Source organism: Hyaena hyaena, unplaced genomic scaffold (genome assembly GCF_003009895.1).
Source record: "Hyaena hyaena isolate Hyena2069 unplaced genomic scaffold, ASM300989v1 scaffold_128, whole genome shotgun sequence".
Taxonomy (NCBI): Eukaryota; Metazoa; Chordata; class Mammalia; order Carnivora; family Hyaenidae; genus Hyaena; species Hyaena hyaena.
Window position 1 is genome coordinate 3,450,976 of NW_024080760.1, and position 13,915 is coordinate 3,464,890.

The following is a 13,915-nucleotide window of genomic DNA, read 5'->3' on the forward strand; positions in this document are numbered from 1 at the left end:
ACTAAACTTCAACAAAGCAGGAAAGAATATGGAAAAAAAGATCTTCTCTTCAAGAAATTGTGTTGGAAAAACTGGACCACTCTCTTACATTATTCACGAAAATAAATTCAAAATGGACGAAAGACTTAAATGTGAGACAGGAATCCATCAAAATCCTAAAGGAGAACACAGGCAGAAACCTCTTTGACCTCGGCTGGAGCAACTTCTTACTTAGACATGTCCCTGAAGGCAAGGGAAACAAAAGCAGACATGAACTATCGGGACTTCATCAAGATAAAAAGCTTCTGCACAGCAAAGGAAACAATCAATAAAACTAAAAGGCTACAGAATGGAAGGAGATATTTGCAAATGATGTATCTGATAAAGGATTAGTATCCAAAGTCTATAGAGAACTTAAAAACTCAACATCCAAAAAACAAATAGTTAAGAAATGGGCAGAAGAGGTTAGTAGACACTTTTCCAAAGAAGACATTCAAGTGGCCAATGGACACATGAAAAGATGCTCAACATCACTCATCATTAGAGAAATACAAATCAAAACCACAATGAGATACCACCTAACACCTGATAGAATGGCTAAATTAACAGTACAAAAAACAACAGGTGTTGGCAAAGATGTGGAGAAAGGAGAATTCTGCACTCTTGTTGGGAATGCAAGCTGGTATAGCTACTCTGGAGAACAGTATAGAGGTTCCTCAAAAAATTAAAAATAGAACCACCTTATGGTCCAGCAGTTACACTCTTAGGTACTTACCCAAAGGATATAAAAATACAGATTCAAAGGGGTACATACACCCCAGTGTTTATAGCAGCATTATTAACAATAGCTAAACTATAGAGAGAACCCAAATGTCCACCAACTATGAATGGATAAAGAAGATGTGGTGTGTGTGTGTGTGTGTGTGTGTGTGTGTGTGTGTGTGTATCACACAATGGAATATTACTCAATGATCAAGAAGAATGAAATACTACATTTGGAGTTATGTAGATGGGACTAGAATGTATTATGCTAAGCAAAATAATTATTGTCAGAGAAGACAAAGAGCATATGATTTCATTCATATGTAGAATTAACAAACATTTTTAATGTTTTATTTATTTCTGAGAGAGAGCGAGCGAGAGAGACAGCGTGAGCAGGGGAGGGTCAGAGAGAGAGGGAGTCACAGAATCTGAAGCAGCTCCAGGCTCTGAGCTGTCAGCACAGAGCTGACGTGGGGCTCGAACCCACAAACCATAAGATCATGACCTGAGCCGAAGTCAGAAGCTTAACCGACTGAGCCACTCAGGCGCCCCCATATGTGGAATTTAAGAAACAACCTATGAACATATGGGAAGGGTGTAGAAAGAAGAGAGGGAAACAAAACACGAGGGCCACTTATTTAGAGAACATATTATGTGTTGAAGGAGGGATGTGGGGGGGTAGATGGGTTAGATCGGGGACAAGTACAAAGGAGGGCACTTGTGGTGATGAGCAGTGGGTATTGCACGAAAGTGATGAATCACTGAATTTTACTCCTGAAACCAATACTGCACTGTATGTTAACTAAATTAAAAAAAAAAAGGAAAAAAAGAATCTAAGTTGTCTCCTTTGCTCACAAATATTTCTTGTATTCCATATCTTCTTTCTCATTTATTCACCTTTTGGAGAACAGTCTTCAGTAATTCTTTCCAAATAAATTTTGGAAAACATGGCTGGTAAAGTTTTTTGAGTCCTTGTATGTCTAAATTGTATTTTTGATGTTCATGTGAATGATAAAGTAGCTGGATATGTAGTTCTGAGTAATTCTTTCCTTAGACCTTTGTAGCATTTGGTGTTGTGAGTGAGAATTATCACATGAATTTGATTTTCATTACTTTTTGGAGCATCTTTTAAAAAATTTCTTTGAGAAAGTAAAGATTTTAAGTTTTTTTCTCTTTATCCATGACATTCCAAATTTTGCAAATCATTTCAATTCAGTTTTCCATTAGTTGAGTTGCATTTTAAAATAGATTCCCATTGGCTCTTTGAATATGAAGAGTAGTTTCTTTGTTTACCTGCTTAAAATGGTTTCTAATGCTTAGATTTTTTTCCCCCATTTACTCTTCTTAGAAATCTTAAAACAGTTGTTGGAATATCTAGATAAATCTGAGTATGTCTTAAAATCAGTCATATTTTCTGTCTGTTATGATTTAGATATTCTTTCTTATTCATCGTTTTTTATTTGGGGATTACTGTTTATTTAAAGTAATGCTTTTGAGAACCCTGTAGTTCCACTATAAAAGCTGTAACTATATTTTTTGAGAAGGTAAATGGAACATGATTAACTACTTTTACACAGGTATGAATTGCACCTTCACCACTTATGAACGTGATTACGGTAACTGCTGCCAGTAGGGCTGTCCGTTAGGGGTGTATAGATTAGTTGTCAAGTTCTGCTTTTATGTCTTTTGTTTCTGACTCTTTTCTTTTTTTGTTTTCTTTATTTTGACTTGTTGAGAGTCTTATTTTCTACTTCTAAAATTTGTTCTTGAGCAGTCTAGTCTGCTGGATTTTTCTTTTCCAGAGGTCTTGTCTTACACTGTTAGGTCTGTTTTCAGCTTTGCCTTCTCTGGGGCAATCTATAACTCATTTGTGCAGCTGATGTCCAGTAACAGTTATGGTTGTTCCACAACCCTTTAAATTATATGCCCTTTATTCATTGTGGGAAGAAGGGCATTGTACTTTTCTTCAACGAGGACTTGTATTTTTTGGAAGTAATCTACTCCTTGTGAGAAACAAACTCCTTCTTTATTATGTTATTCTTTTCCCTGTTTTTAACAGAGGTTTAATGAGCAATGAAGAAATGCCAGGAAATAAAATAAAGATGGAGAATACAGATGACATCCTTGCTCAAAATCTGAGTGCTAAAAGTAGCTGAGTGTTATTGTTTTTCAAAGATGACAGCTTATGAGCAATGTTTTTGTCATACTTTTGCATTTAACTTTACATCTTTTTAGTGTTAATTATATGTAATGGATTTATAATATCATTTTCTACTACATTTGTCTAGTCCTTCACTAAACATTTAACGGTAATAAAAGCATTCTTATAGTTATAAATAAAACTGTATTAGAAATGGTATAAATTTTATGTTACATTCAGAAATTTGTTTCAAAGGTATTTGAGGTTTCCTAGTTCCTAGGAACTACAAGTTCCTAGTAAATGGAACTTGTAGGAAACTGTTTTTGCTAATGAGAAACAAATATGGATTTTATAATAATCCTTAGTGTTTTTTAGTTATAATATTGTAATAGTAATTCTTAGAATTCACAATTTGAAGAAAGAAAGATATCTTCAGGCACATTGCACCTAATGTTTTCTGAGAAAGCTTTGTTAATGACTGCAGTTATTAATAATTGATATATTTATCTTAAAATATTGGCTATTCTGTTTGTGAAAATGAACTTCAAGGGGATTATTTAAAGCAATAATAGAAGATTTAGTTCTTAATATATAAATGTTAAAAATAAAATGCAATTAAATTGATACAGGGAAAATGGAATATTAGGAAACATGAGAATATAGTACACATCTGACAAATCTGTATTTCTTTCAGTATTTGCCTGGTTTATGTACATGTTTAAACATTTTTTTCATGGCAGTTAGGGAAGCTAATCTTTTTAAAATTGATTACAATTTATTTTTTAGACAAGTGTTAGGTTCACAGAAATTTTGAGAGGAAGATATAGACAGTTTGCATGCGTCCTCTGCCCCCACATGTGCATAACTCCCCCACTGTTGACATCCCCCACAAGGGTGGTACATTTGTTACCGGTGATGAGCCTACGTTGGCACATCGTTATTGCTCAAAGTCCATAGTTTGCATTAGGGCTCATTCTTGGAGTGATGCATTCTTTGGGGTTTGACAGATGTATCATGGCATGCATCCATCATTATAGTCTCATACACAGTAGTTTCACTGCCTGAAAATTCTCTGAGTTCCACCTATTCATCCTTCTCTGTACCCTAACATCTGGCAATCACTAACATTTTTATTGTTCTTGTATTTTTGCCTTTTCCAGAATGTCATATGGTTGGAATCATACATTATGTAGCTTCTCAGATTGGTTTCTTTCACTTAGCAATATGCATTTAAATTTCCTTCATGTCCTTTCATGGGTTGGTAGCTTATTGACTAGTCTTCCATTGTCTGGTTGTACCACAGTTTGTCTACTCACTACTAAAAGAAATCTTGGTTGCTTTTGGCAAGTTTTGACAGTTGTGAACAAAATTGCAATAAACATCCATTTGCAGGTTTTTGTGTTGACATAAATTTTCAGTTCATTTGGGTAAATATCGGAAGAGTGTTATTGCTGATCTGTATATTAAAATATGTTTAGTTTTGTAAGAAACCACCAAACTGACTTTTTTATTTTATCTTTTATTTCATTATTATTATTTTTTTTCTTAAATAGTTTTTTGTTAAGTTGGTTTCCATATAACACCCAGTGCTCATCCCAACAAGTGCCCTCCTTCATGCCCATCACCCCCCTTTCCCCTCTCCCCCACCCTCATCAGCCTTCAGTTTGTTCTCAGTATTCAAGAGTCTCTCATGGTTTGCCTCTCTCCCTCTTCCGTACGATTTTCCTCTTCTTCTCCCCCATGGTCCTCCGTTAAGTTCTTCCTAATCCACCTATATGTGCAAACATGTGGTATCTGTCCTTCTCGCCTGACTTACTTCGCTCAGCATAACACCCTCAAGTTCCATCCACGTTGCTACAAATGGACAGATTTAAATCTTTCTCATTACCATGAAGTATTCAAATGTATAGATAAACCACATCTTCTTGATACATTCATCAGTTGATGGACACTTAGGCTCTTTCCATGATTTGGCTATTGGTGAAAGTACTGCTGTGAATATTGGGGTCCATGTGCCCCTATGCATCAGCACTCCTGTATCCCTTGGGTAAATTCTTAGCAGTGATACTGTTGGGTCATAGGGGAGTTCTACTGTTATTTTTCTGAGGCACCTCCACACTGTTTTCCAGAGGGGCTGCACCAGTTTACATTCCCACCAACCGTGTAGGAGGGTGCCCGTTTCTCCACATCCTCGCCAGCATCTGTAGTCTCCCGATTTGTTCATTTTAGCCACTCTGACCGGCATGAGGTGGTATCTCAGTGTGGTTTTGATCTCTGTTTTCCTGATGATGAGGGACGATGCGCATAGTTTCATGTATCTGTTGGCCATCTGGATGTCCTCTTTGGAGAAGTGTCTATTCATGTCTTCAGCCCATTTCTACACTGGATTATTTGTTTTTTGGGTGTGGAGTTTGGTGAGTTCCATGTAGATTTTGAATACTAGCCCTTTATCTGATATGTCATTTGCAACTGTCTTTTCCCATTCCGTTGGTTGCCTGTTACTTTTATTGAATGTTTCCTTTGTTGTGCAGAAGCCTTTTATCTTGATGAGGTCCCAGTAGCTCCTTTTTGCTCTTGATTCCCTTGCTTTTGGGGATGTGTCAAGTAAGAAATTGCTGCAGTTGAGGTTGAGGAGGTTTTTTCCCTGCTTTCTCCTCTGGGGTTTTGATGGTTTCCTGTCTCACGTTCAGGTCCTTGATCCATTTTGAGTTTATTTTTGTGTATGGTGTTAGAGATTGATCTAGTTTCATTCTTCTGCATGTTGCTGTTCAATTCTCCCAGCACCATCTGTTAAAGATTAGGTTGTCTTTTTTCCATTGGATACTCTTTCCCTCTTTGTCAAAGATAGTTGGCCATACATTTGTGGTTTCAATTCTGAGTTCTCTATTCTATTCCATTGGTCTATGTGTCTGTTTTTGTGCCACAAACTGACTTTTAAAGGGGCTGTATTTGCATTCCCACCAGCGATGGATGTTTGCTTCTGTTGCTTTTTGCATTCTACATACTTACCAGAATTTTGTGTTGTCAGTGTTTTGGATTTCGGGCATTCTAATAGGTGTGCAGTGGTATCTCATGGTTTAATTTGCATTTCTTGAGTGCCATATGATGTTGAGCAATTTTTTTCATTATTCTCTATGTATATCTTTTTTGGTGAGATGTTGGTTTAGGTCTTTTGTCCATTTTTCAACTTGAATTGTTTATTTTCTTATTAATGAGTCTTAAGAGTTCCTTGTGCATTTTAGATAACTGTTCTTTATTAGTTATGTCTTTTCTAAATATTTTCTTACAGTGTATAGCATGTATTTTCATTCTCTTGACAGTATCTTTTCAGAGCAGAAATTTTAAATTTGAGTTTAAATTTTAATAAGTCTAGTTTATACATTTTTTTCATGGATTGTGCCTTTGGTGTCATAACTAAAGCATTATCACCAAACCCAAGGTCATCTTGATCTTACATATTATTTCCAGGAATTTTATAGTTTTGCTTACAATGCTCGTCTGTTCTTGCATAATGGCTACTTTATCCATTAGAACTTTTAGCATATTAATCATGGTTGTTTTAAATTCCTGGTCTGATAGTTCCTGCCATTTCTGATCTGATGCTTGCTCTGTCTTCTATCTTACACATTTTAAAACAATTTTTTAACGTTTATTAATTTTTGAGGAAGAGCGAAAACAGAATGTGAGTAGGGGAGGGGCAAAGAGAGAGGGAGACACAGAATCAAAGTAAGCTCCAGGCCCTGAGCTATCAGCCCAAAGCCCTATGTGGGGCTCAAACTCACAGCCATGAGATCATGACTTGACGTTTAATGGACGCCACCCAGGTGCCCCTTCATACTGTTTTTTTTTTTTTTTTTTTTTGGTCTTTTGGTATGCTTGTAATTTTTTTCTTGATAGCCAGATATGGTTTATGGGTAAAAGAGACTGTGTAAATCGATACGCTTTTAGCATTGTAGTTGTGGAGTATGGAGCAGAAGTGTTCTATAATTGAATGATTAAGTCGTAGTCTTTTGGATGTGCTTATGTCTCATACCATGGACTTCACCAGTGCATCTCTGTTTTTTCCCCTTTCTCAGGTGGTACGGGATGGTCAGAGGGAGCTTGATTTGTGTATTTCTTTTCCCATATGGAACACCAGAGCAGGCTAGAGTTGGATATTTTCCTTTAACTGGTCAGTTAGGCTCTGATAAAACCGCAGCAGGTTAGCTCTGTTAAATAGTTTTTCTGGACCTTGTGAAGAAGAACAGAATGCTCTGGCTGGAAGCAGAAGAAGATTTTTTTTTGACGTTCACTGTGAGGACCCTGTAGAGGTCCTGGAGGTAAAAAACCTCACAGAGGTGTGGGAATGTCCCTACGACTGGGTCCTGCCAGGAATTTTAACTCTCAGAGTTGTCAACACTGAGCTTCTAGCAGCATCAGCCATAGTTCAGGGTTTCTGCCCCGACGCTGGTCCCTGTAGAAGTTTCAAATTTGGTGTATTATCATTCTCTGTATCCTCCTCTCTGTCTCTCCAATTTTCAGTGCAGTTACTTTCCCTGTAACCTTCTTTGATAGACCTAAGACGAGTTGTTGACTTTTCGTTTTGTGCTGCTTTTTACTTTTTGTTTGGATGGAGCGGTAACTTCTGAATCTATAACATGAGAAGTCTCTAGTAATCATCTGATGCTGTAATTTCTTACAGATTGGTTTTTAAAATTCTTACACATTTCAAAAACCATACTGAATGTATTACAATTTAATTTTTCTAAAAAGCCTCAAATAAATAAATTAAAAATGATTGCTCTAATGACTTGGAGTTTATACATAGTTTTGCTACTATTTTGTAACTTAGAAAAATAGCATAGCCACCTAAATCCTTCCTGTGTTATTGTCTAAAAAAACATTACTTTTTGTCAGCTTTTGAATCATTATTAAATACCAGAGATGAATTTTCCTATTAATCTTTCAGCAATGCTGATTGCTTTCTAGTCTTGGGCAAAAAGAAAACCAACAGTAACTTATGCACTAGTTTCCTATGTAAAATAAAATCAAAGAGAATAAAATGTTACTCTGAACATGACATTTTGTAACTTGTTATTAAAGCCTAAAATCAAGTAAATAAACAGAACTAGAAGATTAATAGTTTGTCGATCAGCCAGTGCAAGAAGCTGAGCCTTCTTCCATCTAAGGTTTCTCTAGCTCTTTGGAAAGCATTAACAGGAATGTTGTATTTGAGAATAGTTTAGATTTACTTTGTATGTAATACTTCTTCAAGACATTGTATTGGTTATATATCCTTAAAAAGAAAGTCCACTTTTTTACATCCAATCTGAAATACTCATCATGTGACAATTTCTTAATAACAGATCATATTATAATTAATGAATTCTTTAATTCACTATTCTATTATCCCTATGCAGTTCACTATATTGAGTTCGTGATGTTCACTGAGAAACTTGTGCCATTCTTGTTTGCAGCAGTCAGAGGAACATTTTTTGTTTCCAGTAATAACAAAACACTGAGTAGAAATTAAGTTTTTACCACCTTAACCATGGAATTTTGTCTTCCAGAAGTTACCACTTTCCCCACCTCTAGTTTTTTTCTAGCATGTGACTAGAAGAAACATCATTCATTAATTCTTGTACCTCTGTCCCTGTTGTTGATACGTAAATAATTCCCCAAAGAATGCTTTTTCTAGCAAAATGTCAATAAAAGTAATTAAAGAGTCAGCCCAATATAGCATACTCTGATTGTGAATTAAAAATTTACAACATCACATAGCAGCTATAGTGTATATAATAGCAAACTATAAAATGTTCATCCTTGGAAAAGACATTACAATATTCATAGCATTGTTGAATATTATTGATTATACATAATTTAAACAATCTTGGAGGGATACTCTGCAGCCCTGAAAGTCAGTAAAGCCCTTGCTGGTTGCCTGGCTGAGGTAGCGATCTGGTGGCCGTGTTCCCATCCAGTTTGACTCTTTAGGTGAGATTGAGTTTACTCATCATATGACAGCTAACCGCTCATATCTCTGACCCTTGGGAAGAACATTCTCAGTGAAAGGTAGTACAAATGGGTCTCAGCTGTCTTAGGGAATGGGAAGCCAGCATTTACACTGGACAGTCATAGGCAGATGCAGAGTTTCTCCTGAAGGCCTTCACTGGGCACAACAAGAACAGCTCACATGGCTGTACACCCCAGACAATGGTGAATGTGGTCTGTAGGCCCCTGGATCCACTTCCAGGCAAAGTTTGCAGGAATCTTGAAGTGCTGACTTCATTTTTCTCCATGTCATGGTTACCACATCCTTTTTCACTTATTAGTCCATTTATCTCTTCTTTGTTCATGATGTGTGTTTTACTTTAAGTAATTGCTGTCTATTTGGTATTATTAATGTTTACATTATAGACAACTTATTAGCGTTGTTTTTTCAGATCATACTTATTTTTCCATCAGCTTACAATTCTGTTTGAATATAAAGTCATATAACATATTTGTTAATGTTTCTGTCATACAGCTCAAAATTGTTCTGGATTGAGAACCTGTGGACATTGTTTGGAACAGCCTGGATGTGGCTGGTGCAATGATCCTAGTAATACAGGAAGAGGACACTGCACTGAAGGATCTTCACGGGGGCCGATGAAGCTTGTTGGAATGCACAATAATGAGATGGTTCTTGATACCAGTCTTTGTCCTAAAGAAAAGAACTATGAGTGGTCCTTTATCCAGTGTCCAGGTAATAAAAATGTGATAAAAATAATTTCAGTCCGGAAACCATGAATGATTTTTTCTTTCTTATGATAAATACTTAGAAAAAAATATGAGACTCAAATTTCACAGATAAAAAAATATTCTTCTCTATATCTATCACTGCTGTGTAGATGGCATTCTGTTTGAAACCATTAAATAGGCTAACCAAATGCGTAGCATACAATTATATTTGGCTTTATATGAACACTACCAGGAAAAATACTGGATTCATGCCAATTTTCTACCTTCTACTATAGTCTTTTATTGTTTGTAGTATTACAGTATCTTAGAATTCAAAGGCAACTCAGATGACCCAGTCAAACTTCATGCTAAGTGTGGGAATGTTTTAAATAATATTTGTGATGGAATCAGCTGGCTTCATTATGAATACCATTGAATTTTGAAAGTTAATAGTTTTACAATTTTCCCCCCATAGGACGTCTTACGCAGACTAAAAATAACCTTCTCAAAAGATTACTTATTCAGTGTATTTTTATTGAGTGCCTACTGTGTGCCAAGGAGCATTTTAAGTCCTAGAGACACAATGATGAAAAAATTAGACTAAAATTACTCCATCTGTGAAGCCTACTTGAAACTAATAAAGTTAATTATACACACATGCACATATGAAGTTAAGTGCTGTTAATTAAATAAAGTAAGGAAGGGGGAAAAGGCTTACAATTTAAAAAGGGTGGTGGGAGAAGAGCTCACTGAGATGTAACAATAAACACTTCATATAGATGAGGGAGTGAGTCAAGGATATCTGGAAAAAAGTGTTTTAGAACAGGTGACATCCTAATGCAGGACAAGTGAGATAGTTTATTTGGGAACTGAACCTGGAAGCATAATTGGGGGAAGAGAGAGTTTCAAGGAAGGGAGAAAAACCAAAAATATGTCCATTATTAACCTGGCTACTTACTATACTTGGAAATTTGGACTCCCATCCACTAGAGACCTATGAAGACCATATAGAATGCTCCTCAGAGTTAACCCACTGAGGATTGGGAGGCACTTATCCATGGCTTCTCATTTTTCATTGGTTGGGTGATGCCTTTGGAGGTATTGTACTTTGAACTGTGCCAACAGTCTGATTACTAGCTTGCCTTGGCTAGTGAAAAGTAGATACCGCAGAACTTGCTATAGGTGAGTCACCAACAATGTGCTGTACTGAAACCAGATGGACTCAGGGAATGTGGCACAGAGTGTGACAGTACCAGCTACATAAACTTTGAAATATATGAAAAGCAAAAAAGAACAAATATTGCTTTGTAAAACAATGTGATTGAATCTTAAATGCTTTTTGCTTAGTGAAAGAAACCAGACCCAAAGGCTACAAGTTGTATAATTTCATTTATAAAATGATCTGGAACAGGTAGAACTGTGGGGATGGAAAACAGAATGGTTATTTGCCAGGAGTAGTAAAGGTAAGGATTGATTTCAACAGGACCTCACAATGGAGTTTTTTGTGTTATGAAACTGTTCTTTCTGATATTATGTAGGTTGATACATGAATCCATGCATTTGTCAAAACTCATATTATACATTGCAAAGAATGAACTTTCCTGAGTGCAGATTAAAAAGAAAAGTCACCTAGAATGCCAGGAAACCCTAGGATGTAAAGTAAAATTGTGACAAGTAGATTTAACTATGTTACAAAAGCCATAACATCATCAAAAATAGAAAAAAAAAAGAGTTGACCTAAGTAACTTTGGAAATCAGTATTTTGACTGAATACTGTAAAGCTAAAGAAAAAAAAAACCTATGCATAAAATTGTAATCTGATTAGTAAATTTATTTATTATGTCGTATAGGTTAACAATTCTAACAATACTTTATGTGTTTACTAGGTTTAAAAATGAATTGTATCTAACGTAAGCCAAGTTTTCCACTGTCAGAAAAAGAGGTTAAAAATAAGCAAGGAGTGAAGACTACAAAGAACCCTGTGGTATTGGATTAGGGTCTGAGATAACAGCATGAATTCATGTCTATTTTAGTATATATGCAAAGAGGTAAATACAGATATATGTGTGTACATATAGGTTAGTATATACATGTATTTCCTAGTTCTGTTTGTCAAGACGGTCTGCCAAAAGCAAAGAGCACATAATAGTGCCTACATCTTGGTTTCCTGGTTTCCTTGAAAGGAACAGGGGCTCTGTGGAGAAATGGTTAATTCTAGAGCCTGGACAGGGAGAGTACATGATGAGCCTGGGGCATTGTTTGGTGCGAGAAAGTAACAAAGAGCTTAAAAAAAAATAAAAGAGGAAGAAAGGCTCATGATCATGTCAAAGGGACACAGTACCAACCTAAAAGAGTTCTCAAGGCATGACATAGGAACAAAAAATAATGATTGTATTGGGTTTTAACTCAAAGAACAAAATGATATCTGTGGTTCTAAAGTGATTTAAATTATTTAATAAATAATAAATGGGTGAGAATGAACAAAATTCCTTACAGAAGAATTCTAAATCATAAGTGTAGAAGGAGTGAGGAAAATAAAAAAAAAATCACTATTACAAACTCACAGTAATACTTGCTATAAGATAGCCCACTTAAGAATGTTGAAATTTGGGGGTAAAATGATAAGGAGAAACAGGAGATTTGTATAGCTTTAAAGCTTCTGGTCAGTAGTCACTTCTGGTTTTTGTTTTTTGTTTTTTTCCCCAGTGTTTCAAGTGTTTATTTAAAGTAGTTAGCTAACATATATGGTAATATTTGTTTTAGGAATAGAATTTAGTGATTCATTCCCTACACACAATAGTGTTCTTCCCAACAAGTACCCTCTCTAATGTCCATCATCTACCCACTTCCCTACATCAAACCTCAGTTTGTTCTCTATATTTAAGTATCTCTTATGGTTTGCCTCCCTCTATGTTTTTATCTTACTTTTCCTTCCCTTTCCCTTCTGTTTTGTTTCTTAAATTCCACATATAAGTGAAATCATATGATATTTGTCTTTCTCTAATTGACTTATTTCACTTAGCATAATACACTCTAGCTCCATCCATATCATTGCAAATGGCAAGATTTCATTCTTTTTGGTGCCTGAGTGATATTCCATTATGAGTATGTGTGTGTTTCTGTGTGTATTACATCTTTATCCATTCATCAGTCAATGGACACTTGGGCTCTTTCCATAGTTTGACTATTCTTGATAGTGCTGCTATAAATATATGGGTACATGTGCCCCTTTCAGTCAGTATTTTTGTTTCCTTTGGATAAATACCTAGTAGTGTAATTGCTGGGTCACAAGGTAGTTCTATTTTTAACTTTCTGAGGAACCTCCATACTGTTTTCCAGAGAAATTGCAACAGTTTGCATTCCCAAAAACAGTGGTAGGAGGTTTCCCCTTCTCTGCATCCTTGCCAACATCTTTTGTTCCCTGAGTTGTTAATTTTAGCCATTCTGACAAGGGTGAGGTAGTATTTTATTGTGGTTTTCATTTGTATTTCTCTGATGTCTTTCATGTGTCTATTAGCTATCTGTATCTATTATATATAGATACATATATATGTATCTATATATATTTCCTTATATATATATAAGGAAAAGTATCTATTCTTGTCCTCTGCCCATTTCTTCATTGGATTATTTGTTTTTTGGGTGTTGAGTTTTTAAGTTATTTATAGATTTTGGGTACCAATCCTTTATTTGATGTATCATTTGCAAGTATCTTTTCCCCTTCCATTGGTTGCCTTTTAGTTTGGTTGATTTTTCTTTCTCTATACAGAACCTTTTTTATCTAGAAATCCTAGTCTATCATTTTTGCTTTTGTTTCCCTTGTCTCTGGAGACATGTCTAGTAAGAAGTTGCTATGGCTGTCTAGTACTATGTTAAATAACGATGAGAGTGGACATCCCTGTCTTGTTCTTGACCTTAGAGGAAAATCTCTCAGTTTCTCCTCATTCAGCATGATATTAGGTATGGGACTTTCATGTATGGTCTTTATGATGCTGAGGTATGTACCTTCTATCCCTTCTTTGTTGAGGATTTTTATCAAAATTGGAAGATGTGCTTTGTCAAATGCTTTTTCTGCATTTATTGAAAGGATCATATGGTTCTTAGCCATTCCTTTATTAATGTAGTGTATCAATGATTGATTTGTGAATATAGAACCAATATCACAGCACAGGCATAAAATCCCACTTGATCACGGTGAATAATTCTTTTAATGTACTGTTAGATTCGATTTGCTAGTATCTTGTTGAGAATTTTGGCATCCATATTCATCAGGTATATTGGCGTGTAATTCTCCTGTTTAATGGGGTCTTTGTCTGGTTTTGGAATCAAGATAAT

The 13,915-nt window shown here is 35.6% G+C and overlaps 1 protein-coding gene across 1 annotated transcript in view; it reads left to right on the plus strand.

Annotated features, from left to right (window-relative positions):
- Positions 1-13,915, plus strand: part of ATRNL1 (attractin like 1) — a 211,900-nt gene that overhangs the window by 172,793 nt on the left and 25,192 nt on the right. The window contains exon 18 of the mRNA XM_039237622.1: positions 9,387-9,605. Within this exon, the coding sequence (XP_039093553.1) occupies positions 9,387-9,605 (219 nt within the window). The remainder of the gene's footprint in view (positions 1-9,386; positions 9,606-13,915) is intronic.